Raw genomic sequence first — 25719 nt, forward strand, 5'->3', positions numbered from 1 at the left:
GGAGTATCCAAAGACTTTTTGTACTACCAGTATGTGCCAGCTTGCTGTCATGTCTAATTTTCAGTACGTTTTTTTCTACCTGAATCTTAAAACTTCAAATCTAGATGCCCAAAATTCATACATTATTAATAAGACTGTAGTATAAATACCTATCCAAAAAATACTGCCTTACACCCAGTTGTAGCGTTCTCATACTGTCAACTATTTTCAACAACTCAATAATGTAAGTTCAATATTTATTATTGAAACTATTGTAATTAGAGTAAAATTACTGTCTTCTATAAATAAAACATAAAGATATAGAACTTAAACAATCTATGATCAATTTCTTTAGTGTTAAGTAGTTTGTAAACCATCAAATTAAATCTGCCCATAATGCCCGGGCATGATAGTGGCTCTCTGCACTGCAGCTCATTACTGTAATTTCATAATCTCAATGTAATCTTGCAAAGAAATAAAATTTGCTTGTTGTGTTGACTGATCTTAATGAAACTTTATATAATCGTGTTTTATGCACTCTCATTCAAACAGAAAGAAAAAGGAATGGAATAGGACGACATAGATAAACAAATAAAACCTCAAATTGTAACCTCATAAATATTTTCAGGCCGATGTAAACAACAGATAACTGAAACCGTGAAAATCGAATTCGCAGATAAAAGGTGTCTACCGTACTGATGCAATAAAATCACAAAAAATGGGGGATATCAGAATATGCTAAATAACCACTGTAAAACAAAGCAGTGAATTTCTAAGAGCTTACCTGATAGCAGGAGGCTTATGTGGCTTATGAGGCTGAGATATCACCTCACATGTGACTTGACACCAAACTGAGCATGATGAACATGAGAGTGTAGTGAAGAATTTTGTCATGTGACAAGTGAAGTGAAATTTATGATTGATGTGTCAGCCATAGCTTAAATTCCTGATGGAAAAGTTTTCCCCAACTCTTCCCAAATAGATATCTTGACACGAAATATCGCCACTTTGATAATTTCATGAGAATTATTCTTCATAAACATTCTGAAATTACTAAAATAAAAGTAAAGGAGGTATTCAAAATACTGAGATCGCAAAAAAAAAAAAAATCATCAGGCTATCCCATTAGAATGGAAGCAAAGTATGTTAGATCGTTTATATAACGATTTTGTAATGAACTCAAAAAATAAACTAAAATGCAAGTTAGACTGAAAACGATGACTTGACTAAGCATGCTAATAACAAATGAGAATTCAACCAGTAATATATATTCTTATGTTCAGATTGTTTTCCTCTGATTTATAGCAAAGATATTAATCCTGCTAATTTCCTAGTACACCTTTGGTCAGTAGACCAAATTTGCCAGTAAGAAAACAAGTATATTAACTAAAAATGTTTGAATGGGTGAGGCTGCAGTGCAATGGATAAGAAAGAGTTGACTGCCAATGGTCAACACGTGACTCACCAGGAATACAGGACCCTAGCTACGCCAGCGCCATCACTGAATGGGAGACTCTTGCTGCTCCAGCACCAAAACCTAGTGCAGCACTGGCCTACAAACAGATAAGTTGTGATGGCCCCATTGCTGAAAAGGTGCGTGCCACCAGGCTTAGGGCGGCAACTTCAGACAGGGAGACTGCCCGTCTCCAGGCTGTGAGTGTAATTCACTTAGGAGACTTCCTACAAACAGGTCCCATTTCGGCAATGAGAACACACCTTAACCTTAAGACCCCCTCCGTATTGCAGTGGCTCTGTGCTTTGCTGCCCCAATTCACATGGATGTGTATTTGCGGTGATATGCAAGCCAACCGTTGTGGTCTATATGATCTTAACTGTTCCAGTACCAAGGGCTGGCATGCAAGACACAATGAAGTCAACGACATCATAAAGAGATCCCTTGCTACAGCTGGATGCCCAACCGAGAGAGAGCCCCGATCACTGGCAGCCAACAATACCCACAACCCAGCAAACTGCCCCAACGGGATCACCATCTAGCCTTGGAAGAATGGTAAGCTCTTGGCATGGGACTATACCTGTATGTTAGCGCTGGCTGACACCTACATCCAAAACAGTGTCGGGTGAGAGGGAGAAGCTGCTGATCACAGAGAGGAGTACAAGATCGGCAAGTACAGGGACATAAGCCAACAGTATCAATTTGTCTCAGTGTGATCAAAGGCCTTGGGATCAAGTGAAAAAAAAATGTCACACATTTCCTTAAAGTACGGGGTTCTAGACTCATCGACATCACTAGGCAGCCACTTTCATGTTCCAGCGTAGCCATCCAGAGGGAAAATGCATGCTGCATACTGGGCTCACGTCCGGCTTCAGAGGAACTGGAGGAGATTCATAATCTTTGATGTATAGTACCAATGCATTCATGTTTGTGTTTTCAGTCAATGTATCAAATTCAGCGTCTCATCTCAGCTAGCCCTTGGTCTAAATTCTCCCTCACTGACTGTGTTACTTATCTGTCTTCTGTCTCACTCTCTCAATATGAGCTTGAACTTCTTGGTTTTGGTCTTTCCTTTGCCACTTCGCCTACTCCTCGCGCTGGTATTTCCCTGATTAGCTCTTTTGATTCTTTTCGTCAATCTCGCTTCCGTAATCTTCCTGACTTGTCCACTTTTCGTGGTGCTCTCCTTCCCGCTCTTGTTAGTCTGTTTTCTAAGAATCACCACCTTCCACGCCGTTACCAACTTGCCCTTTCTTCTCTTAAATCCAACACTAACATTGTCATACTATCTTCTGACAAAGGTAATTCGGTAGTTATCCTTGATCGCGAGGATTACCTCCGTAAAGCTGATGTCTTGCTCTCTGACTCACGCACCTACACTCCTCTCGTTTCCAACCCTCTTGATCGCATCAAGAGAACTTTCAACAAAAAACTAAGGACTCTCTCCGACCTCTGTCCTCCTGACTTTGACCTTGTTCAACGGTTTCGTGTCATCTGTCCCTCTCTTCCCTATTTCTATGGCCTTCCCAAAACTCATAAACCTGATATTCCTCTTCGTCCTATCATATCCTCTAGAGGTTCTGTCTCTTATTCACTTGCTTCTTGGCTGGCCAAAACCCTCACTCCCTTTCTTGGTACTTTTTCTCCTGCCCACCTCCGTCACTCTCAAGACTTCATTGAACGGGTTCGCTCTCTCCCAACCTGTAAGATGCTTAGTCTTGACGTTGAGTCCCTCTTCACCAATGTCCCTCTTGATGATGTCCTTGATTTCCTTAGAGAGAAGGCCCATGAAGGGTTTCTTCATCTCCCTATCCCCACTCATGTCTTTTTTGATCTGATCTGCCTCTGTGTGGACTCTAACTCCTTTTCCTTCCAAGGGAAATATTATTCTCAAACCTTCGGTGTCGCTATGGGCTCTCCTCTCTCTCCTGTCCTTACTAATCTTTACATGGAATACTTCGAGACTGTTCTTCTTCCTACCCTCGATGTGCAACCTTCACTCTGGCTCTGCTATGTGGATGACATCTTTGCTCTGTGGCCTCATGACTCCAGTCTCTTCCAACCTTTTCTTGAAGCTCTTAATAATCTTGCCCCTTCCATTAAGTTTAAAGCTGAATGGGAATCTAATTCCTTACTTCCTTTCCTTGATGTCCATGTCCACCGCTCAGATACAGGTTTTTCCTTTTCCGTTTACCGTAAACCTATGCACAGCGGCATGTACATTCACTACTTTTCCTATCATGCTTCCCCTGTCAAGAAAAGTGTTCTTATCTCCCTCTTTCTCCGTGCCCTCCGCATCTGTGATCCTCAGTTCCTTCCAGCAGAAATTTCCACTCTTCATAATTCGTTCTCCCGTCTTGGCTACCCTTCCCATTTCATAGACTCTGCCCTCTCACGTGCTAAACGCAATTTCTTCTCTCCCAAACTCTCTACTCATGGGAACTCTTCTATCCTCTGCCTTCCCTACATTTCCGGTCTTTCTAATCTCAACAATTCTCTCCGTCCCTTAGACATTAAGCTTACCTTCCGCCAGACTAACACTCTTCGCACTAATCTCGTTCATACCTCTCCTCCCTCTACAGATGTTCCTGGTGTCTACTCTATTTCTTGCTCCTCCTGTCCTCTTCAATACTTCGGAGAAACTGGTCGATCTCTTTCTGACAGACTTAGGGAGCACAAAAATAGTGTTAGGCTTGCCGACACTAACAATGCTCTTTTCTGTCACGTCAGAGATCATAGCCATCCTATTGACTGGTCTTCTGCTAAAACTGTCTTCCCTACTTCCAACTCGAACAGTCGCCGTCTAGTTGAATCCTCTCTAATACACAACTTTCCTTGTATAAACCTTAGCCCTGGCTTCGTCTCTGTAGATGCCTTCCTCTCCCACTACATTGTAAAATGCTCCAAACTTCAGAACACCCGTGACTTAACCTGAATCCTCACTTTTTCTTTTTATTTTTCTTCCTCTTCCCCTTTCCTCTCTCCTTTTCTCCTCTGGGTTATCTTTCTCTCTCCTGTCTCGTGTTTCTGTTCCTTCTTCATTTATTTTATTTCACCACTTCCCCTTTCACGCACCTCTGTGCGCTTGCTCTCCCTCTGTGGGTATCTAGCTCTCTTGCAGTGCTCCCCTTCCTTTGTATTTGACTGGCTCGTCTTCCTTATTTCCCACTTCTTCCGCTACCACTACTACTACCTCTTCTTCTTCTACTACAACTACTGTTGAAATTAAGACACATGTGCAGCGTCTGGCTGTCTTTGTTGTGGACGTTTCGCCATCCAGTGGCTGGCTGGATGGCGAAACGTCTACGATGGGGATGCCCGGGTGTTGTGCATGTGTCTTAATTTCATCCTGTCGGTATTATATACAATTCTTGTACTACTACTACTACTACTACTACTACCACCTCTTCCTGCCTATATATAGCCGTCCTGCTCCACCTCTGTTAGTGTGACTTTGTCAATGGTCCAAGTCGGACCGAAACGTCGTCGTAAGCTTCTCTCTTTTATGTGCGGGTTATTTGTGTATTATTCCAGTCACGGTATTGTGCCTTTTTGTTATTTATTTATTAATATAGTTCATATAGAATACAGGGTGGTAGAAGAAAATATTCAAACAGCTCTGGGGACAACCTTGAGTTTACCCTGAGGTACGTTTATAATTAATCTCTTCTCTGAGGATGGGGGTCCCCAGCAAAATTCTAGAGGTGATACCTCTCTATATTTTTATCCATTATATATATATATATATATATATATATATATATATATATATATATATATATATATATATATATATATATATATATATATATATATAGAACACCCACTGTGAAAGAATAGAGCAATTCCAAGCGCTTTCGTGACTACTCACATTATCAAGGAACTGATTGTTCCTTGATAATGTGAGTAGTCACGAATGCGCTTGGAATTTCTCTATTCTTTCACAGTGATTGTTCTGCATATTCTGAAATCACCTGTTTACTGTGATCTTATTGCATATATATATATATATATATATATATATATATATATATATATATATATATATATATATATATATATATATATATATATATATATATACATTATATATATATATATATATTTATACATTATATATATATATATATATATATATATATATATATATATATATATATATATATATATATATATATATATATATATAAATATATATATTTTATTATCACACTGGCCGATTCCCACCAAGGCAGGGTGGCCCGAAAAAGAAAAACTTTCACCATCATTCACTCCATCACTGTCTTGCCAGAAGGGTGCTTTACACTACAGTTTTTAAACTGCAACATTAACACCCCTCCTTCAGAGTGCAGGCACTGTACTTCCCATCTCCAGGACTCAAGTCCGGCCTGCCGGTTTCCCTGAACCCCTTCATAAATGTTACTTTGCTCACACTCCAACAGCACGTCAAGTATTAAAAAGCATTTGTCTCCATTCACTCCTATCAAACACGCTCACGCATGCCTGCTGGAAGTCCAAGCCCCTCGCACACAAAACCTCCTTTACCCCCTCTCTCCAACCTTTCCTAGGCCGACCCCTACCCCGCCTTCCTTCCACTACAGACTGATACACTCTTGAAGTCATTCTGTTTCGCTCTATTCATATACATATATATATATATATATATATATATATATATATATATATATATATATATATATATATATATATATATATATATATATATATATCTGTACAGTAGAGCCCCACTTATACGGCAGGTTAGATTCCAGGCTACTGCCAGAAAGCAGAATGCCATTGTTTTCCACTTATAAATGCATATAAATGCCTGATAACAAGTTTCCAGTAACATATATTAAGTTAGCAATAAAACTAGGCATTAAAACCAATAAAAAGTAAGTAAAATACACACACAGTACTCTCATTACTTACCTGAAAATATTTGTAGTCTTAATGTATGGTAAGAGGTGAGTAAACGAGGTAAAATGAATAAATGAAAGAGGAGAGACATGTGAAGGATCTAAACAAACAGATTAATGCGTCTGGTTATGGTTGATATACATTAGTGTACACTTAACATCTCATATTTATGCTAATTTATTCTACTGCGGGGTGTATATTATCATGTATATGTGTTACATAGCGTGTTTATTATATAATTTAAAAACAATATATCATACATGGATTAATGAAAATGCTTACATTAAGGTTATTGCATATTATTATTGTTTTAATAAGGCGAGCTCAAAACTAATAAAACACTCCTAGTGATTTTAATGTGTACCTGCACACCAGCATAGTGTGTAAGTTTAATTAGGTACAGGTACACTTAAGTATGATTATCGGAGTTTATATAAACATGAAAAAACTTTAAAACATTTGAAATTTTGGAAAGTTTCCAGACATAATGGAGAGACGCCGTGCTCACGGAGCTCACGGAGAATGTAAACAAACCATGTGGGGGCTAGTGGCCATATTGTAAAGTCAGCTGGCGGAGCTGTATAGCGAGTTTTTGTCATAATTTGAAATCTCTGTATTAGAGGAATGCTGTAAAGTGGGACCCTACTGTATGTATGTATGTTTGTATCTCTCTCTCTCTCTCTCTCTCTCTCTCTCTCTCTATATATATATATATATATATATATATATATATATATATATATATATATATATATATATATATATATATATATATATATATATATATATATATATATATATATATATATATATATATATATATATATATATATATATATATATATATATATATATATATATATATATATAGATATACAAATAGATACAAACATACATACATACAGTAGGGCCCCACTTTACAGCGTTCCTCTAATACAGACATTAAGATTCGAACCCATGCTGCTTTGGCCTGCCTCATGGTGAGCGAAAACCCATAACGCTCTAACCCACAGGAGCACGCAATCGCACAAGAACCAAGCACCCAGCCAAGCTATGTGTGTTACCCTTGGTCCAAGGACATATGGTGGTGTGGGTGCCTCTGTGCTAATTTCATTCTCCTCCTCGTGTGGTGTACTAGCCTCAACGAGCAGTATTTTATATTACTGTGACCACGAACAAGTGGTATTGATCAATAACAACGCCGACTAGCCAGGGATTCGAATCCATGCTGCTTTGACTTTAAGAATAACTTTAACTATAATTTTCAGTTTGTAATATATTCCATCTACTCTGTATACTAATTACCGAAGTGTATTTATTTATATCTTTGATGTCACATTTTCGGTATCTATATATATTTTTATAATAATAATTTGTTAATGGGCCGACCGACCGATCAACTAGACATTTAAGTTAAAATAGTGTAAGTTATAAAAGAAAAAAATTAAAACTGTCTAAATCAAGAAAGAAATTGATTCATTCCCTCTTTTTGTAAAAAAAATAGCCTATTAGGAGAGGGCAGCTTATAACGGCCATGAAAGGGTTCTTCACCAACTTTTTTATTTTTTAGTTAATTTACCTTGGATTTTAAAGAACATTTCAAATATTAATTGTGTTATAGGAAAGCACTGGTTTGGTAATATAGTTGTGGATGAGTAGAACAAACTCCCGAGTACAGCTGAGGCTAAAACGTTGTGTAGTTTTAAAAATAGGTTAGATAAATACATGAGTGGGTGTAGGTGGGTGTGAGTTGGACCTCACTAGCTTGTGCTGTTGGGTCTGGTGCCGTGCTCCATCCTTGAGTGGAGGTGATCAGATTGGATGGGTCATTGGCTAATCCAGGGGGGGGGGGGGGACATGGACCTGCTCCTCATGGGTTTTAGTAGGTCTGCTGCAGTGTTCCTTCTTTCTTATGTTCTTATGTTCTTATGGGCATACACCCCCAGGGCACTTTAGTACAATCATACACATAACTATAATTATTATAATAATAATATATAGGCTATGTTTATTCATATCTTTAGCATAGAAGTTTTGGGAAAAAAAGATAGAAAAATAGGGGTATTCCATTTACAGGGATAAAAATGTGTCGAAGATAGGACATCAGAACAGAAATTTATACCAAAGAAAAAAATTTGTACCGATGAAGAAAATTTATGATGATGAAAATAATTTTTGTAATAATTTCATATGAAATGTATAAATATAACAAATAAGAATAAAAAGTATATGTTGCCCGGCTAAGATAACACAAGTTTAAAAACTGAATATCTCTATGAAATTTAACCACAAATAGTTTAGTTTAATCTATGAAATTATAAAAAAATATTGAATTTTAATTTGATCATACAATTTCTATAAAAAAATTCTCAAACAGTTTAGTATGATTTACTGAATATATCAGGTGACTTTCTAGTAGTGATATAAATGGCTGGTTTTCAGATAAGTTGTGGTGATATTATTTTTTTTTAAATTGTGGACATCACTGCAAAGTTTTTCTTTTTTATATATACTGCTGTATAAGATGTTATTGTATTCACACTAAATAGAATAAGTACATAAATACATACACATTTACACTTTACATACATATTTACCCTAATACATCAATGCAAACAAAAATACATTTTTGAATTCATTAGACTGGGATAAGTAAATTTGTTGCTTAATCTTTCCAGTCTGCAGCCAATCACCAAATTTACAAATCAAACATTACATAAGTAACTGGAATTATCAAACCATACATCACATTTATGCATCACATGATCACACTGTAATATCTACAAAAAGTCTCTCTTTCTCCACTTAAACGTCAGCCAATTATTTAACTAACTCATCGAACTGTATCTTCTTGAGAATACTGCTCTCAACATACACTTAGTCTTTCATGGGTCATTGTCGTTCTCAGATAATTCTTTATCAGTACCAATTTGCTGAACGACCTTTCTCCCGAACAACTAGTGACCATCATGCTCAAATATATTCTTAGGGCTACAATAACACCTCGAAAGGTATCAACAAGCCCTCCATCATGTAGTGAAACTGCCTGTTGAGGTGGAGTGAGATGTGACCTGAGCTTGGCAAAGGCTGCAAAGGCTGAGGGCATTTTGAATAGATTTGTATCCACCTACAAAGGCTTCAGTAGCATCAGCTCTTGCTGACCAACGAGTGCCTGAAGGAGACTTCACAGATTTGCCCATCTGCATGTTGACGCAGAAAAAAGGTGTATAAGCTCTGCATAAAGCCAAAATAACTAAGAGCTTCCACACAGCAAGAGGCAGCAGCCTGTCCTACAAGATTCAGTGAGTGAGCAGCACTGGGAATAAAAACTGCTGCTGAGTTCTTTTTTTTAAATCTGGTCTGCGTTTCTGTGTAGCAACTGGACATATTACTGGCATTGTCATAGGACTGCCCTCTGCAGTCTTCATAATTAATACCTTCTTTTTCCAGAAATTATAGCAGAGATGCAGACAGCACTTCAGCCTTGCGAGAGCCAGTCTGCAGGAAAGTTAAAAATCTTTCTACCGGCTTTCCAGAAACGACTTATTGCACAATCACCGTTAGCTGGTTAACACGAGCCAGGTCTGATGTGAATCAACTGAAACTGACAAGTACTTCGGAGTTTTAAGCTCTGTCATAATATAATTCCTAACATATTTCGCCATCAGCAGAACAGTTTCTTCGCACAATCACCATTAGCTGGTTAACACGAGCCAGGTCTGGTGTGAATCAACTGAAACTGACAAGTACTTCGGAGTTTTAAGCTCTGTCACAATATAATTCCTAACATATTTCGCCACCAGCAGAACAATTTCTTCGTACCAATTCCAGGATTGCCCATCAGAAATGGATCAAATTGTGCAATAAGTTCCATGATTTCTAGAAAGTTCCCATTATATTTGGATCCCATGATTTCTTCACTACCCTTAAATGTCAGGCACCTCTCAGCTAAAAAGACTGTCACTGCCATAACACGGTGCAATACTTCAGATCAGTATTTCTTGCTTTCATGCTCTTGTTTCTCCAGCTGCCTATCAACATAAGAGGAGTCCTTACATCGAAGATAAAACTTTAACACATAATTTTGGTGACCTTGTCTTTTTTCATGAATTTTAATTTCTTCCTCTGCTTTTTTTTCCATCCGTTGGACATCAGAGTACAATAAAAGCAATAAACAGCACCTTTGATGAGCAGTGCAGGAGCCACTTTCTCAAATGCTGTTCACCATTGTCGTGAATAGAGTAAGACATGGAATTCTTGAAATGACGACAATGCCTGTCCAGCTTGCCCTGTCCTGACTGATAATAGGGTAGAGATTCTGGGCACGAGTTGGAATCATTTTTTTTTTTTTTTGACATATGGTGGTTGACCAAAAAGACACATGCTTTTCTCTGACAGGAAACCAAATGGCTGGGTCTGAATCACATGGTGGTGCTTCACTGTCCATGTCTACAGAAGTGTCTGTAGAATGTGGTTATGGTGATTCATCACCTTTATTATCTTGATTTGGTATGTTCTTTTCATTTTCTGCAGATGTACTTGGGAATGCAGGTGGGTCCTCAGAAGAAACATCATCTGGTAGTGATACTGGTTCTTCATTAGTACCTTCTATGTTTTCCACTATGGAAGCAAAGAAAAATTCTGTAAGGTGTTTTGTATTTGCCAAGATCGCAGCATTTCTTTCGCTTGATTATTTGGAAATCTTTCTTTTTTGAGCTCCTGACAACTGAAATTTCCATGGCATACTGGGTCTTCTGAAAAAAACAAATATTCAGATTTTTTGACATTTAATGACAATGAATATATTGTAAACCTTGGTGAGTAACACACAGATCTAAAACACGGACACCACTACCCCACACCCTTGCCTAGTACTAAAAGCGGTCGACAAGCACACACAGACACATATATAGCCCCAGGACACCAATTGACTCGTTGGTCATTGATCTCTACACTGACAGTAACCAGAAATAGCCCTTCTGAGGTAGACATAGCCAATCAAAGCCATACACACAATAGCTACCTCGTACACAGACACAGACAGACAGACAGACACACACTAATTTTTTTGCAATTACATTTAGTTATAAAGGAACCCCTTCGTCTGGTGACCCCTCTGGCAGGTGGCCCAGAGCAGTTGCCCCCTTTGCTCCCTTTGTCCCTCTGTCCCCTAATAAATCCGGCCCTGCATTCAGGTTCCCAATGACTATTCTTTAACAGCCTAGTTTCACTGCCTTTCCTGCTCTTAGGTATAGACCTGCGTCAAATTAGTGGGTTGAGTTTCCCTTATGATATTCAGTCTACTTTTACCCAACAGGTTGGCACAGATGACATCAAGAAAAAGGTAGTCGTGAAACGATCCATGGATAGCAAGGAGGATCCGCCTTCCTCATCGAAGGCAAAGTACTTTCACATCTGCTCAGGTGAGTGTCCACTGAGGATTGCAAAAAGTATGTTGCACAAGTGTAGGTTGCTACATAGCATGTCTTGACGATAGTTATGATGACAATCTTACTCGACATGCTACACAGTTCTCATTCCCACACCCAGCGTAAAGTTTTGAGACACCTGTGTTATACTGTTATTGTCACTGTGAGTTCTACTTGTCAAAGGGCAGCACTGTAAGTGCCATGCCAATGAATATTATATTTTCGGGTGATTGCCCACAGTGGCTTCTTAGACCTGTTAAAATGTAATAAACCATAACCACCCCTTCAGAAGACCTGTTAAATTTGTGATAGGCCATAACCACCAGGTCTAAACTTCTATTCATTAAATATGAATTACCGATATTTTTAATTTTAACTCTTATTTTATGCCTAGGGTTGTTATTATATGTATACGAGGTCCCATGTAATAGGTGAATAATTTACCTCCTCTCACCAAACACAAGATAACTGTTGGACTAGGCTATGAAATATCACTCAGAAGATCACATGTAAAAGTATCTTGGCAAATATACAATAGAAAGGTATATATACTAAACCACAACATACTCCCAAAAAATAATTGTCTCAAGAATCAAGCTATATAACGAATTATGCACATTAATATTAAGAACATTTACTAAGGAAAATACATAAAATCAAATTCAAGAGCCATCTTACTTCTCATTGTATTAACTGTACTCAGTAACAATCAAAGATGCCCAAGTCTCAAGGCCATGTCTTGGAAACAGCATATACCAGCCTGGGGTTTACTGGGAGATCCCCATTATCTCTCACCCACACTCACCAACACATAGACACACACATGGAAAACTTCATGTACCAACACGTAAGGGACACTACAAGAGAGAGAGGAGAGGATGAACCAGCAAGACTGAACCTCGTATTCACTTTGAGTAGTGTAGATATTGAGGACATCACATATGAAAGACACCTTGGGGCCAGCGATCATGTGATTTTAAGATTCGAATGCATATTAAAGTTACAAGTGGAGGGGGGACCAGGAAGAGCCAGACGAATGAAGCCAAACTACAAGAAGGGGACTATGTGGGAATGAAGAACTTCCTGAACGGGGTTCAGTGGGACAGAGAACTGGCAGGGAAGTCAGTAAACGAGATGATGGAATATGTGACAACAATATGCAAGGAAGCTGAGAAGAGGGTTGTACCCAAGAGTAACAGGAATAATGAAAAGGCCAGGATGAATCCATGGTTCACACAAAGTAGCAGGGAGACCAAAACCAAGTGTGCTAGGGAATGGAAGAAGTATTGAAGGCAAAGGACCCAGGAGAATCAGGAGACCAATCGTAGAGCCAGAAATGAATATGCACAGGTAAGAAGGGAGGCCCAACGGCAATATGAGAATGACATAGCAACGAAAGCCAAATCTGATCCCAAGCTGTTGTAGAGCCACTTCAATAGGAAAACAACAGTCAAGGACTAGGTAATCATGCTAAGGAGGGAAGAAGGAGAGATCACAAGAAACGACTGAGAAGTTTGTGAGGAACTTAACATGAAATTCAAAGAAGTGTTCACAGAGAAGACAGAAGGGACTCCAGAAAGACGGAGAGGTGGGGTACATCACCAAGTGTTGGACACAATGCATACAACCATTGAAGAAGTGAAAAGGCTGCTGAGTGAGCTAGACACCTCAAAGGCGATGAGGCTGGATAACATCGCTCCATGGGTCCTGAGAGAGGGTGCAGAGGCGCTATGTGTACCCCTAACAACAATATTCAACATAACTATCGAAACAGGGAGATTACCTGAGGTATCGAAGAGAGCAAATGTAGTCCCAATTTTATAAAAAAATGAGACATACAAGAAGCACTAAACTATAGACCAGTGTCAATGACATGTATAGTATGCAAAGTCATGGAGAAGATTATCAGGAGAAGAGTGGTGGAATACCTAGAAAGAAATGAGCTTATCAACAACAGCCAACACGGTTTCAGGAACAGGAAATCCTGTCACAAACCTACTGGAGTTCAATGAAAGGGTGACAGCAGTAATACAAGAGAGAGAGAGAGAGAGAGAGAGAGAGAGAGAGAGAGAGAGAGAGAGAGGGGGGGGTAGACTGCATTTTCTTTGATTGTAAGAAGGTGTTTGACACAGTTATACACAAGAGATTAGTGGAAAAACTGGAGGACCAGGCAGGGATAACAGGGAAGGCACTACAATGGATCAGGGAATACCTGTCAGGAAGACAGCAGCGAGTCATGGTATGAAGTGAGGTGTCAGAGTGAGCGCCTGTGACAAGTGGGGTCCCACAGGGGTCAGTTCTAGGACCTGTGCTGTTTCTGGTATTTGTGAAAGATATGGCGGAAGGAATAGACTCCAAAGTGTCCCTGTTTGCATGATGTGAAGTTGATGAGAAGAATTCAATCGGACGAGGACCAGGCAGAACTACAAAGAGATCTGGACAGGCTGCAGACCTGGACCAGCAATTGGCTCCTGGAGTTCAACCCCACCAAGTGCAAAGTCATGAAGATTGGGGGAAGGGAAAAGACTGCAGATGGAGTACAGTCTAGGGACCCAGAGACTACAAACCTCACTCAAGAAAAAGGTCTTGGGGTGAGTATAACACCAGGCACATTCCTGAGATGCACATCAACCAAATAACTGCTGCAGCATATGGGCGCCTAGCAAACCAAAGAACAGCATTCCACCATCTTAATAGGGAATCGTTCAGGACCCTGTACACTGTGTACGTTAGGCCCAAATTGGAGTATGTAACACCAGTTTGGAACCCGCGTCTAGCCAAGCACATAAAGAAACTAAAGAAAGTGCAAAGGTTTGCAACAAGACTAGACCCAGAGTTAAGGGGGATGTCTTACGAGGAGAGGTTAAGGGAAATCGACCTGACGACACTGGAGGACACGAGAGATAGGGGGGACATGATAACGGCATATAAAGTACTGAGTGGAAATGACAAGGTGGACAGAGACAAAATATTCCAGAGATGGGGCACAGCAACAAGGGGACACAGCTGGAAACTGAAGACACAGGTGAATCACAGGGACGTTAAGAAATATTTCTTCAGTCACAGAGTAGTTTGGGCAGCGATGTAGTGGAGGCAGAATCTATTCATAGCTTTAAGCAGATGTATGATAAAACTAATGGTGCATTGAGAGTGACCCATTAGCGGCCAGTGAAGAGGCAGGGCAAGGAGCTATGACTCGACCCCTGCGACTGCAACTAGGTGAGTACAACTAGGTGAGTGCTCAACAGGCCAAGTGTTTAATAACAAATGCCTTTGACAACTGGTAACTAACACATGCATGTACACACACACATGAACATGCACAAACATGAACTCGCACCCTCATCACAAACCCCTCCCATACCATTGGCCCCCACCAGGGCTCCCACTCTCCAACACCAATTTTCTCCCAGAACCACAGTGATTGAAAAGGAGCTGAAGGTTTGGTAAATGAACGCTGATGGAATAACGAATGAATATGAGGAGTAGCACGAAAGAATCAATGAGAAATCCCCAGACATCATAGCAGTGACAGAAAAAAAACTCACCGAGACAATAACAGATGCAATCTTCCCACTGGGATATCAGATCCTCAGGAAAGATAGAAAGAGTAGAGGGGGAGGAGGGGCTGCACTGCTCATAAAAAACCGATGGGGATTTGAGGAAATGGAAGGCATGGACATGATTGGAGAAAGGGACTATATAGTAGATACAGTTCAATCTGGGAAACATAAAGTAGTCATTGGAGTGATGTATAACCAACCACAGAACTGCAGGAGGCCAAGAGAGGAATACAAAGCGATGGTGGACACACTGGCTGAGGTGGCAAGAAGAGCTCACTGAGCAGAACAAAGTTATTGGTTATGGGCGATTTCAACCGCAGGTAGATCGATTGGGAAAACCTGGAGCCACATGGGGTTCCCAAAACATCGAGAGCCAAGATAATGGATGTGGTACTGGAAAACCTTATGCATCAACATGTCAAGGGGTACTACCAGAGAGGGGAGGATGAACTAGCAAGACTGGACCTTGTGTTTACCCTGAGCTATTCAGATATTGAAGACGTCACTTATGAGAGGCAGAGGAAAGGTTTGTTCCCAAGGGCAATAAAAATAATTGGAATACCAAAGCAAATCTTTGGTTTACCCGAAGGTGTATGGAGGCAAAAACTAAGTGCACAAGAAAATGGAAAAGGTACAGGAGGCAAAGGACCCAGGAAAATAAAGAAAGTCGAAGAGCCAGAAACAAGTATGCGCAAATAAGGAGGAAGGCCCAGCGACAGTACGAAAACGATATAGCATCGAAAGTCAAGTCTAACATTAGGAGTAAGACAACAGTCAAACACCAGGTGATCAGGCTGAGGAAAGAAGGTAACTCATAAGAAACAATCAATAGGTATGTGAGGAGCTCAACATGAGATTTAAGGAAGTATTTACAGTGAAGACAGGAAGGCCTCCGGAAGAAGAGAACAAAGGGGAACACCAACAAGGAATATATCAACAAGTGTTGGATGACATACATACAACTGAGGGGGAGGTGAAGAAGCTGCTAAGTGACCATGATACCTCAAGGGCAATGGGACTGGACAACATCTCCTCGTGGGTTCTTAGAGAGGGAGCAGGAGGGTTAGGGAAGACATGTTAACGACGTACAAAATGCTGCATGAAATAGGCATGGTGGACAGAGACAGAATGTTCTAGATAGGGGACACGGAAACAAGGGGTCACAATTGAAATTTGAAAACCCAGATGAGTCAAATTTATGTTAGAAAGTATTTCTTCAGTCATAGAGTCGACAGGAAGTGGAATAGCCTAGCAAGTGAGGTAATAGATGCAGGAACCATACATTGCTTTAAGATGAGGTATGACAAACCTCTTGGAGCAGGGAGAGAGAGGACCTAGTAGCACTCAGTGAAGAAGTGGGGCCAGGAGCTGAGTCTCGACCCCTGGAACCACAATTAGGTGAGTACAATTAGGCGAGTACATATGAACACACACACACACACACACATGCACATGAATGCATGCACGAGCACACACACACACACACACACACACACACACACACACACACACTTCCTTCAAGACATTCAGTGGGAGAGGGAACTGACAGGAAAACCAGTACAAGAAATGATGGACTATGTAGCAACAAAATGCAAGGAGGCAGAGGAGAGGTTTGTTCCCTAGGGAAACAGAAATAATGGGAAGAACAGAACGAGTCCTTGGTTCACCCAAAGGTGTAGGGAGGCAAAAACTAGGTGTACTAGAGAATGGAAAATGTACAGAAGACAGAGAACTCAGGAAAATAAAGAAATCAGCCGAAGAGCCAGAAACGAATATGCACAGATAAGAAGGGAGGCTCAGAGACAATATGAAAATGACATAGCATCAAAAGTAAAGACTGACCCGAAGCTGTTGTACAGCCACATCAGGAGGAAAACAACAGTCAAGGACCAGGTAATCAGACTGAGGAAGGGTGATGGGGAATTCACAAGAAACGACCGAGAGGTATGTCAGGAGCTCAACACAAGATTTAAAGAGGTATTTACAGTGGAAACCAGTAGGACTCCAAGAAATCAGAACAGGGGGGCACACCAGCAAGTGCTAGATGAGATACATATAACCAAGGAGGAGGTGAAGAAGCTGCTATGCGAACTTGACACCTCAAAGGCGGTGGGACCAGACAACATCTCTCCATGGGTCCTTAAAGAGGGAGCAGAGATATTGTGTGAGCCATTAACAAAGATCTTCAACACATCATTTGAAACTGGGCAACTCCCTGAGGTATGGAAAATGGCAAATGTAGTCCCAATTTTTAAAAAGGGAGACAGACATGAGGCACTAAACTACAGACCTGTATCATTAACGTGTATAGTATGCAAGGTCATGGAGAAGATCATCAGGAGGAGAGTGGTGGGGCACCTGGAAAGAAACAAGTGTATAATTGACAACCAGCACGGTTTCAGGGAAGGAAAATCCTGTGTCACAAACCTACTAGAGTTTTATGACAAGGTGACAGAAGTAAGACAAGAGAGAGAGGGGTGGATCGACTGCGTATTTTTGGACTGCAAGAAGGCTTTTGACACAGTTCCTCACAAGAGGTTACTGCAAAAGCTAGAGGACCAGGCACACATAACAGGAAAGGCACTGCAATGGGTCAGAGAATATCTGACAGGGAGGCAACAACGAGTCATGGTACGTGACGAGGTGTCAGAGTGGGCGCCTGTGACAAGCGGGGTTCCACAGGGGTCAGTCCTAGGACCTGTGCTGTTCTTGGTATACGTGAACGACATAACGGAAGGGATAGACTCAGAAGTCTCCTTGTTTGCAGATGATGTGAAGTTAATGAGAAGAATCAAATCGGACGAGGATCAGGCAGGACTACAAAGAGACCTGGACAGGCTACAAGCCTGGTCCAGCAACTGGCTCCTTGAATTTAACCCTGCCAAATGCAAAGTCATGAAGATTGGGGAAGGGCAAAGAAGACCGCACACACAATATAGTTTAGATGGCCAAAGACTGCAAACCTCACTCAAGGAAAAAGATCTGGGGGTGAGTATAACACCGAACATATCTCCTGAGGCGCACATCAATCAGATAACTGCTGCAGCATACGGGCGCCTGGCAAACCTACGGATAGCGTTCCGATACCTCAGTAAGGATTCGTTTAAGACTCTGTATACCATCTACGTCAGGCCCATACTGGAGTATGCAGCACCAGTTTGGAATCCACACCTAGTCAAGCACGTCAAGAAATTAGAGAAAGTGCAAAGGTTTGCAACAAGACTAGTCCCAGAGCTACGGGGATTGTCCTATGAAGAAAGGTTGAGGGAAATCGGCCTGACGACACTGGAGGCCAGGAGGGTCAGGGGAGACATGATAACGACATATAAAATACTGCGCGGAATAGACGAGGTAGACAAAGACGGGATGTTCCAGAGATGGGACACAGACACAAGAGGTCACAATTGGAAGTTGAAGACTCAGATGAATCAAAGGGATGTTAGGAAGTATTTCTTCAGTCATAGAGTAGTCAGGCCATGGAATAACCTAGAAGGTGATGTGGTAGAGGCAGGAGCCATACATAGTTTTAAGGCGATGTACGATAGAGCTCATGGGGCAGGGAGAGAGAGGACCTAGTAGCAATCAGCGAAGAGGCGGGGCCAGGAGCTGTGAATCGACCCCTGCAACCACAAATAGGTGAGTACACACACACACACACACACAGGCTAAGTTCATGGAACAGTTATACATTATGGATAACTTTGTGCAACTCAGAAATTTGACACTGTGGCGTATTTAAACAATTACTATTCCTTCTGGTTACGTTCCCTGTCACTGTTGTTCTACTCTTTATGGCCTGGCCTCCCATCATTTTCAAATTACACATCCTTTGTCCCTTTTTGCTTCCTTAGCTCATTAACTCAGACAATTATTCCTGATCCTTTATCCAAGAATTCTGTTTTGTGAGTATTATTTTCAAATTAGTATCATTTGATCCTCTGATGGATAATGGCCTTTTTTTTTTTTTGGAAATCTTCTCCTCTGCGACTGTCCATGTCCAAGACGTGACAATATATAGGTAGTGATATCTGAAATGTTGATTACATTTATAGTCAACATTCCACACTTATACACATAAGAGGTAAACTGTAAAGTAACCTATTATCACTTGTAATTATAATCTACTAATTCAATATTTGTCTCAAATAATCCAACATACCATATCCAGTTACAAGATTTTAAATATAAACATTATTTAAATATTTTTTTTCACTATTAAGTGTTAATAAGTATTACATCAAAGTAGTTTTATCTTAGTAATTTATATGTACATTCACTCCCAGAGGAGCCGGATGATCCATTCAACTACAACATCATAGAGATTCCAACTGTGGTGGGCTTTCTGAAGAATATTCTTGCCCAGTATCCTGATAATGGTCAGATAATAAAGGTAAGTGCAAGATTACTGTACCTTGTTTATGACTGCAAAATGTTGCAGGTACGTCCCTTAACTGTGGCATACCTGGAAACAAAATGTGTGTGCATGTGTGTGGGGACGAGGGGAAGGTGGGGGGGAATTTTAGGGGTAGCGAAACATTTTGTTACAGAATGAGTGCAATTTTCTGAATTAAATAAGATTAAAATCTGATAAAAATATAAATTTTGTGGTGTGTTGAAGTTGGTAGAAAAATTATCATTCATCAACAATGACATAAATGCGCTAGACGCATTTACATTTTAAATATAAAAAGATACAAAATTATTGTTTTACAGTTTCTTTTTTTACTGTTTAAAACTATTCCGCTAATTTCTTTTGACATTAGATGTGTTTCAAGAAGTTTTAGTTGTTCAGACAAGGAGAAAAGTCTAGCCCGACATTGCTGCACTTGTAATACAGTAGCTCTGCTTATACGGCGGGTAGGTTCCCAGGTTCCACTGAAAATTAGAACATAGCCTTTTTTCACCTTCAAATACACATTGACTTTTGTTTTCCTATTTCTTACTTTTATTACTTTTATATAGTTCACTGCGTAGCATTCTATTTTGTTCTATATAGGTCACTGTGTTGCATCCTCTCTTGTTTCAAACACTTCACATATGTTACTCACTGACTTATGTTCACTATTATCATCTTATTTTATCTTGTTTATAGTTCATAGTGAAGCATCTTACATTGTACTAAATAGCAAAGCTTATATTATCAGTACTGTTTGTTTTTTTTACTGTTTGTTGTCCTGATTACTATTTCAGTGCGTTTCTTACCTTGTACATAACAACATTGATTTTTTATTTTGATAACAAACATTTGTTTAATAATTTCCAACTTCTTCATAATAAGTTATTACAGACAAATTCTGCTTTCATTGTTATTTTGGTTACCATTTCAGAGAGTATTATATTCGCGCATTAGTTCGTGAATACTGACATCGACCCAAATTTAACCCTTTAACTGTCAAACCATTGATTTACGCATTATTGCTAGCACTCCAGACATTCATCAACACACTATTTTTCTTGTATTCAAATTCGGCACAAGTGGTCTGATAGACCTAGGCAGTATAGAATGGGTCTGCACAGTCAGTGTGCACAGTACTTAAAAATCTGGGACCCTATATCATCCCATGTAAGCACTAGCTAGAGCAAACATCATGGTAAACACCAGGGATTCACTAACACCATGTAGAGGAATCTGATATTGACACCACTAATGAGCCCCCTGAGTTAGTAGAGGCAGAGAGAGACAATTCTACAATAAGTGTAATACATGTTTGGCTGGGTGACTAGATGGCTCTGGCTCGCTCGCCCTCGCTCTCTTTTTTTTTTTTTTTTTTTTTTTTTTTTTTTTACACAGGATTTGACAAGGTTAAGGATCCCTAGCTTTATTGACAAGCTATTTACAGGTTAAGGATTCCTAACTTTATTGGCAAGCTAAAAGCTGTTACCTACATTAGCTCATTTGAAAGCATTTTTATTATTATGAGACATACAAGTAGGGAACAGGATGAAGTTGGAGCCATCTGTGGGCCAGCATTTTCATTTGATCAACTGACTTTATCTCGTTGACATCATTATGCTTTACGAATGTGTTCCATACTCGAGTCATCCTGGGTATATATGATCTCAGATGGAGTGATGTTCTGGAGAAGGGAACAGCCAGAGTGAAGTTGCTGCTTTCTGCACGTCTTGTGGCATAAAAGCTTGTTTCAAGCTGTCCTCGAAGTGGATCCAAGTGTGGTACTTTGACAATATCGGCCTTGTACATAACAGTAAGGCCACCCACATCCCTCCTGTGTTGAAGGCTCTGCTGAAATGACAGATCTATCCCGGATGGGTCCAGGCGAGAGATGAGACGTCTTGCTCTGTTCTCTACTCTGTCAAGCAGTCGCAGATGAGATGGGAAGGGGGGGCAGGCAAACCAAGAAAGTGGAGCATACTCAAGGTGTGAGCGTACTTGTGCCTCGTACAGAATCTTGCAACCCCTACTGTCAAGCAGATGCAAGATACGGCGAAGTGCTGTACGCTTCCTGGCTGCCTTGTTTGCAAGATTTACACGATTCTTCATGGTTAGTTTGGAGTCAGATTTCACACCAAGGATATCAACTTCTTCTCCAGGTGCAAACACCCTCCCATTCATCCTTACTGCTGCACCAGCATTACCATCATGGTGCCTAGAGACGATCATCATTTGCGTTTTCTCAGGTGAAAATGTTACTTGCCATCTATTTCCCCAAGCTGATATAGCTTTTAGCTGGTGATTGATGAAGCTTAGAGCAGCTGGCATTTCTTCTCTTGGATAAGTGAATGTCAGTGTACAGTCGTCTGCATATGCATGTGATTCTGGGATGAGATGAAGAAGGTCGTTGAGGTAGACATTACATAACAATGGCCCCAGCACGCTTCCTTGTGTAACACTTGCCCCAGTAGGATGTCTTGCTGATTCCGTTCCATTGAGAACTACACTTAGAGATCTACCATGAAGGTAATCAGTGACGAGACGTAGTGTAGAGCCTGCAATTCCCTGTGCTTGAAGTTTTGCTAAGAGGACCTGGTGCCACACCCGGTTGAAAGCGCCAGCAATGTCCAGTGCTACCACACAGCTGACTGGTGCCACTTAGTGGAGAGGTTTACAACAGATCAGCAGCAGAGTAACCTTTCCTGAAGCCTTATTGACAATCACAAAGTAGTGAGTGGTAGTCAAAAAACTCTGTCATTTGTCTTGAGATTATTGTCTCAAGGATCTTACCAGTGATTGACAGGAGTGACACTGGTCTGTAGTTGCTGATTTCTGCTCTGCTCTTCTTTTTGTGAACAGGGACTACATTTGCCTCTTTCCATAGAGAGGGCCATTTACACTGTACTAGGCAGTGTTGAAAGATGCGAGTTAGAGGTGCTGCTAGCTGGTCTGCATATCTTCTCAGCAATCTTGGGTTCAACTTGTCTGGGCCCACAGCCTTTTCTTGGTCAAGCGATTTAAGAAGGAAATGCACCTCCTCCTGCCTTATTGTCACCACTGACAGTTTTGACACAGTTCTTGCAGCTAGCCAAGGAGGGTCCCTTGCTGGATCAGGAACTTGCATTTTGATAGCAAAGTGTTCAGCAAAGAGGTCCGCCTTCTCTTGACTACTAGTAGAGGTGGTCCCATCCTGTCGATTTAGAGGTGGAATGAGTTCATCAGGCAGATAACCTTGTCTGTCCTTGACCAGGGACCACCAGATTTTGGAGCCTACCCTACCTGATGCTAACTTTCTTTTAGTATCCACCTCCCATTTAGCAATGGCCCACTTTTGAACGTCACCCATATGCCTTATGAACCTGATCATCGGCTAGACAGACAGGTGTTACTTACATATGTTGCAGAATCGTCATGGCTGCACAAGTGGGCAGATACAACTGTGGCTGAAATGTGTATATTCCTTGCCACAGTCATACTTATACCTCATACCTACGTTTTTTTAGGTTATCCTAGGTATTTTACACTACGCATGATAACTGTACTTATGTGTACCTGTGCCTAAATAAACTTAGTCCTTAATTCTGCTTAAGGGACACCTGTCGTTCAAGCAACATATACCAAGCAAATGTAATTGCTTCAGTGACAGACGTCACTTGAACAGAGTCAAGTACTAAGCGAGTTTATTTAGGCACTGTTATAATTACAGTTATCATACATACATAGCGTAAATTACCTAAGGTAACCCAAGAAAGTCTAAGTTCCTCTAGATATGAGGCATGAGCATGACTGTGACAATGAATATACATTTCAGCCACAGTTGTATCTTTGTGGAGAAAATTTTCTCCAAACTCCAGGAAGTGATGTTCCCTGGGGACCATGACGCCCCCAGGGGCAACAACCCCTCAAGGGAGCTAGTATCCCTCTCACTACTTTCCCACTGTGAAGATGAAAGGGGTCATGACCTATATCCTTTGCAATAGCAGAGATCAATTAGCGCATTCCAGAATACCCATTCATCTTAACATGTGTGTCTGATCCAGCATAAACAGACACGCTCTAATGGGATTACAGATTCATAGCTGATAAAAAGCAACACACGAGCGACGGACAGCGCGAACGTGACAAAGCGGTGTTGTGGGGTAGGTTTACGTAGAGTGGCTGTGATGGTTTTATTCGGCTGTATCGCAATTTAAGTGTTAATTTCATGTTTGGTGGAGTAAGCTGGCTCTTTGTATACCACTTATTTCACTCTGGTTTTGTGTTAGTATATTATACATGTTTTATGTATATGCAGTTTTTAAATAAAATATAAAAAAAAACTTGCGTGCTGTGAACATCTTTTGAGCTATTGTTGTGCATCTTGTGAACTTTTTTGCTATTGTCTTTTTTGTTTAAAGTTGCGATTTTGCGGTGTATTTTTGTATAGTTTTTATGGTTGGATTCTCTGTTTCTTGGTCTCATTTGATAGAATGGAAGATATATTACGGAAATAGGATGATTCTGATTAGTTTCAGAACTTAAAGTAGCTTGAAACTGAGATCAAAAGAGAAGAAATGTTCGATTTTCGCCGATGTTCCGGAGTGCACAAATGACGTCACTTTTTAAATATGCGTCCAACTGGCCAGTTCTAATAAGCATTCACGAATGGGTTGACATTATTTATACAATTATTATAACAACAAGGAGCAGAGAAAATGTTGTTTGGTCCCAGGAATGTCTACCATGATTGTGAACCTTATTTTTAAATTGGCAAATTTTGAATTTTGTGTGAAATTGGCCATATTAACTATTTCTGATTACTTTATTGGGTAGTTTAAATAGATAAATGGGCGGTTTATTTTACTCGGTCGACAGAATAGAGGGAATACTAAAGAAATAGCTATGAGTTTGGTAGATTGGAACAATGGAATTGGTCAAAAGTAGGGCACAAATTGGGCGAAATTACCGATGAGTATCACTGAAACCACTAACTTTGCGAAAGCATAATTCCGTAAGTTTTCCATCAAATTTCGTACTGAATTCCAAGTGTACATAGAGGCTGAGGGATTTCTCTCCCAACAAGTTTTAACTGTGGTGTTCCGGTGGCCTGGTGGCTAAAGCTCCCGCTTCACTCACGGAGGGCCTGGGTTCGATTCCCGGCGGGTGGAAACATTTCGACACGTTTCCTTACACCTGTTGTCCTGTTCACCTAGCAGCAAATAGGTACCTGGGTGTTAGTCGACTGGTGTGGGTCGCATCCTGGGGGACAAGATTAAGGACCCCAATGGAAATAAGTTAGACAGTCCTTGATGACGCATTGACTTTCTTGGGTTATCCTGGGTGGCTAACCCTCCGGGGTTAAAAATCCGAACGAAATCTTATCTTATCTTATCTGATGAGACAGGCCTCTTCTGGAAGAAAATGCCCAAGAGGACCTATATAACTGAAGAGGGAAATGACAAGCCAGTGAAAGATAAGCTCACTCTTTTTGTATGGTAATGTAAGTGGGGACTTGAAATTAAAGCCTTACTTGTTTATCATTCTGGAAATCCACGAGCTTTTAAGAAGAACAATGTTATATTGTGTCCCTGGGGAAGACCTTGGGCCGAGAGATGACCTAATATGATGTGGAGGAGTTGGTGGACTTACCACAGAAGATCTTGAGGACCTTCAGAAGGAGCAGCAACAGATTACAGCGGAGGAGCTGTCATCAAAGTAAGAGGAGGGAAGGGATGATGTGCCCATTGTACTTGTCAAAGAAATATGTGCTATATGGAGTGAAGTGCAGGAGTTTGCTGAAAATTCCATCCAAAGTAGTGGTCATCCGTCTCTCTAACATGTGCAATGACAGTGTAATGTCTCAATCTAGACAAGCTTTAAAACTGGACAGGTTTTAGTGAGACAAAGCTTCAGTGAGCCAGAACAAGATGTTAGTGATGTAAAGAGACAAAGCAGAGAAACAAGACCAGGAGGAGAGTGACCTGACATATTAACAGAAGAGGA

At 40.5% G+C, this 25719-nt stretch overlaps 1 protein-coding gene across 2 annotated transcripts in view; it reads left to right on the forward strand.

Annotated features, from left to right (window-relative positions):
- LOC128688480 (sacsin) overlaps positions 1-25719 on the forward strand; it is a 248249-nt gene that overhangs the window by 137394 nt on the left and 85136 nt on the right. For both annotated transcript variants that reach the window (XM_070082569.1, XM_070082571.1), the window contains exons 2-3: positions 11670-11775; positions 19628-19734. In XM_070082569.1, coding sequence (XP_069938670.1) covers positions 11715-11775; positions 19628-19734 — 168 coding nt within the window. In that variant the 5' untranslated portion in view covers positions 11670-11714. The remainder of the gene's footprint in view (positions 1-11669; positions 11776-19627; positions 19735-25719) is intronic.

Source organism: Cherax quadricarinatus, chromosome 1 (genome assembly GCF_038502225.1).
Source record: "Cherax quadricarinatus isolate ZL_2023a chromosome 1, ASM3850222v1, whole genome shotgun sequence".
In the NCBI taxonomy this organism is placed as follows: domain Eukaryota; kingdom Metazoa; phylum Arthropoda; class Malacostraca; order Decapoda; family Parastacidae; genus Cherax; species Cherax quadricarinatus.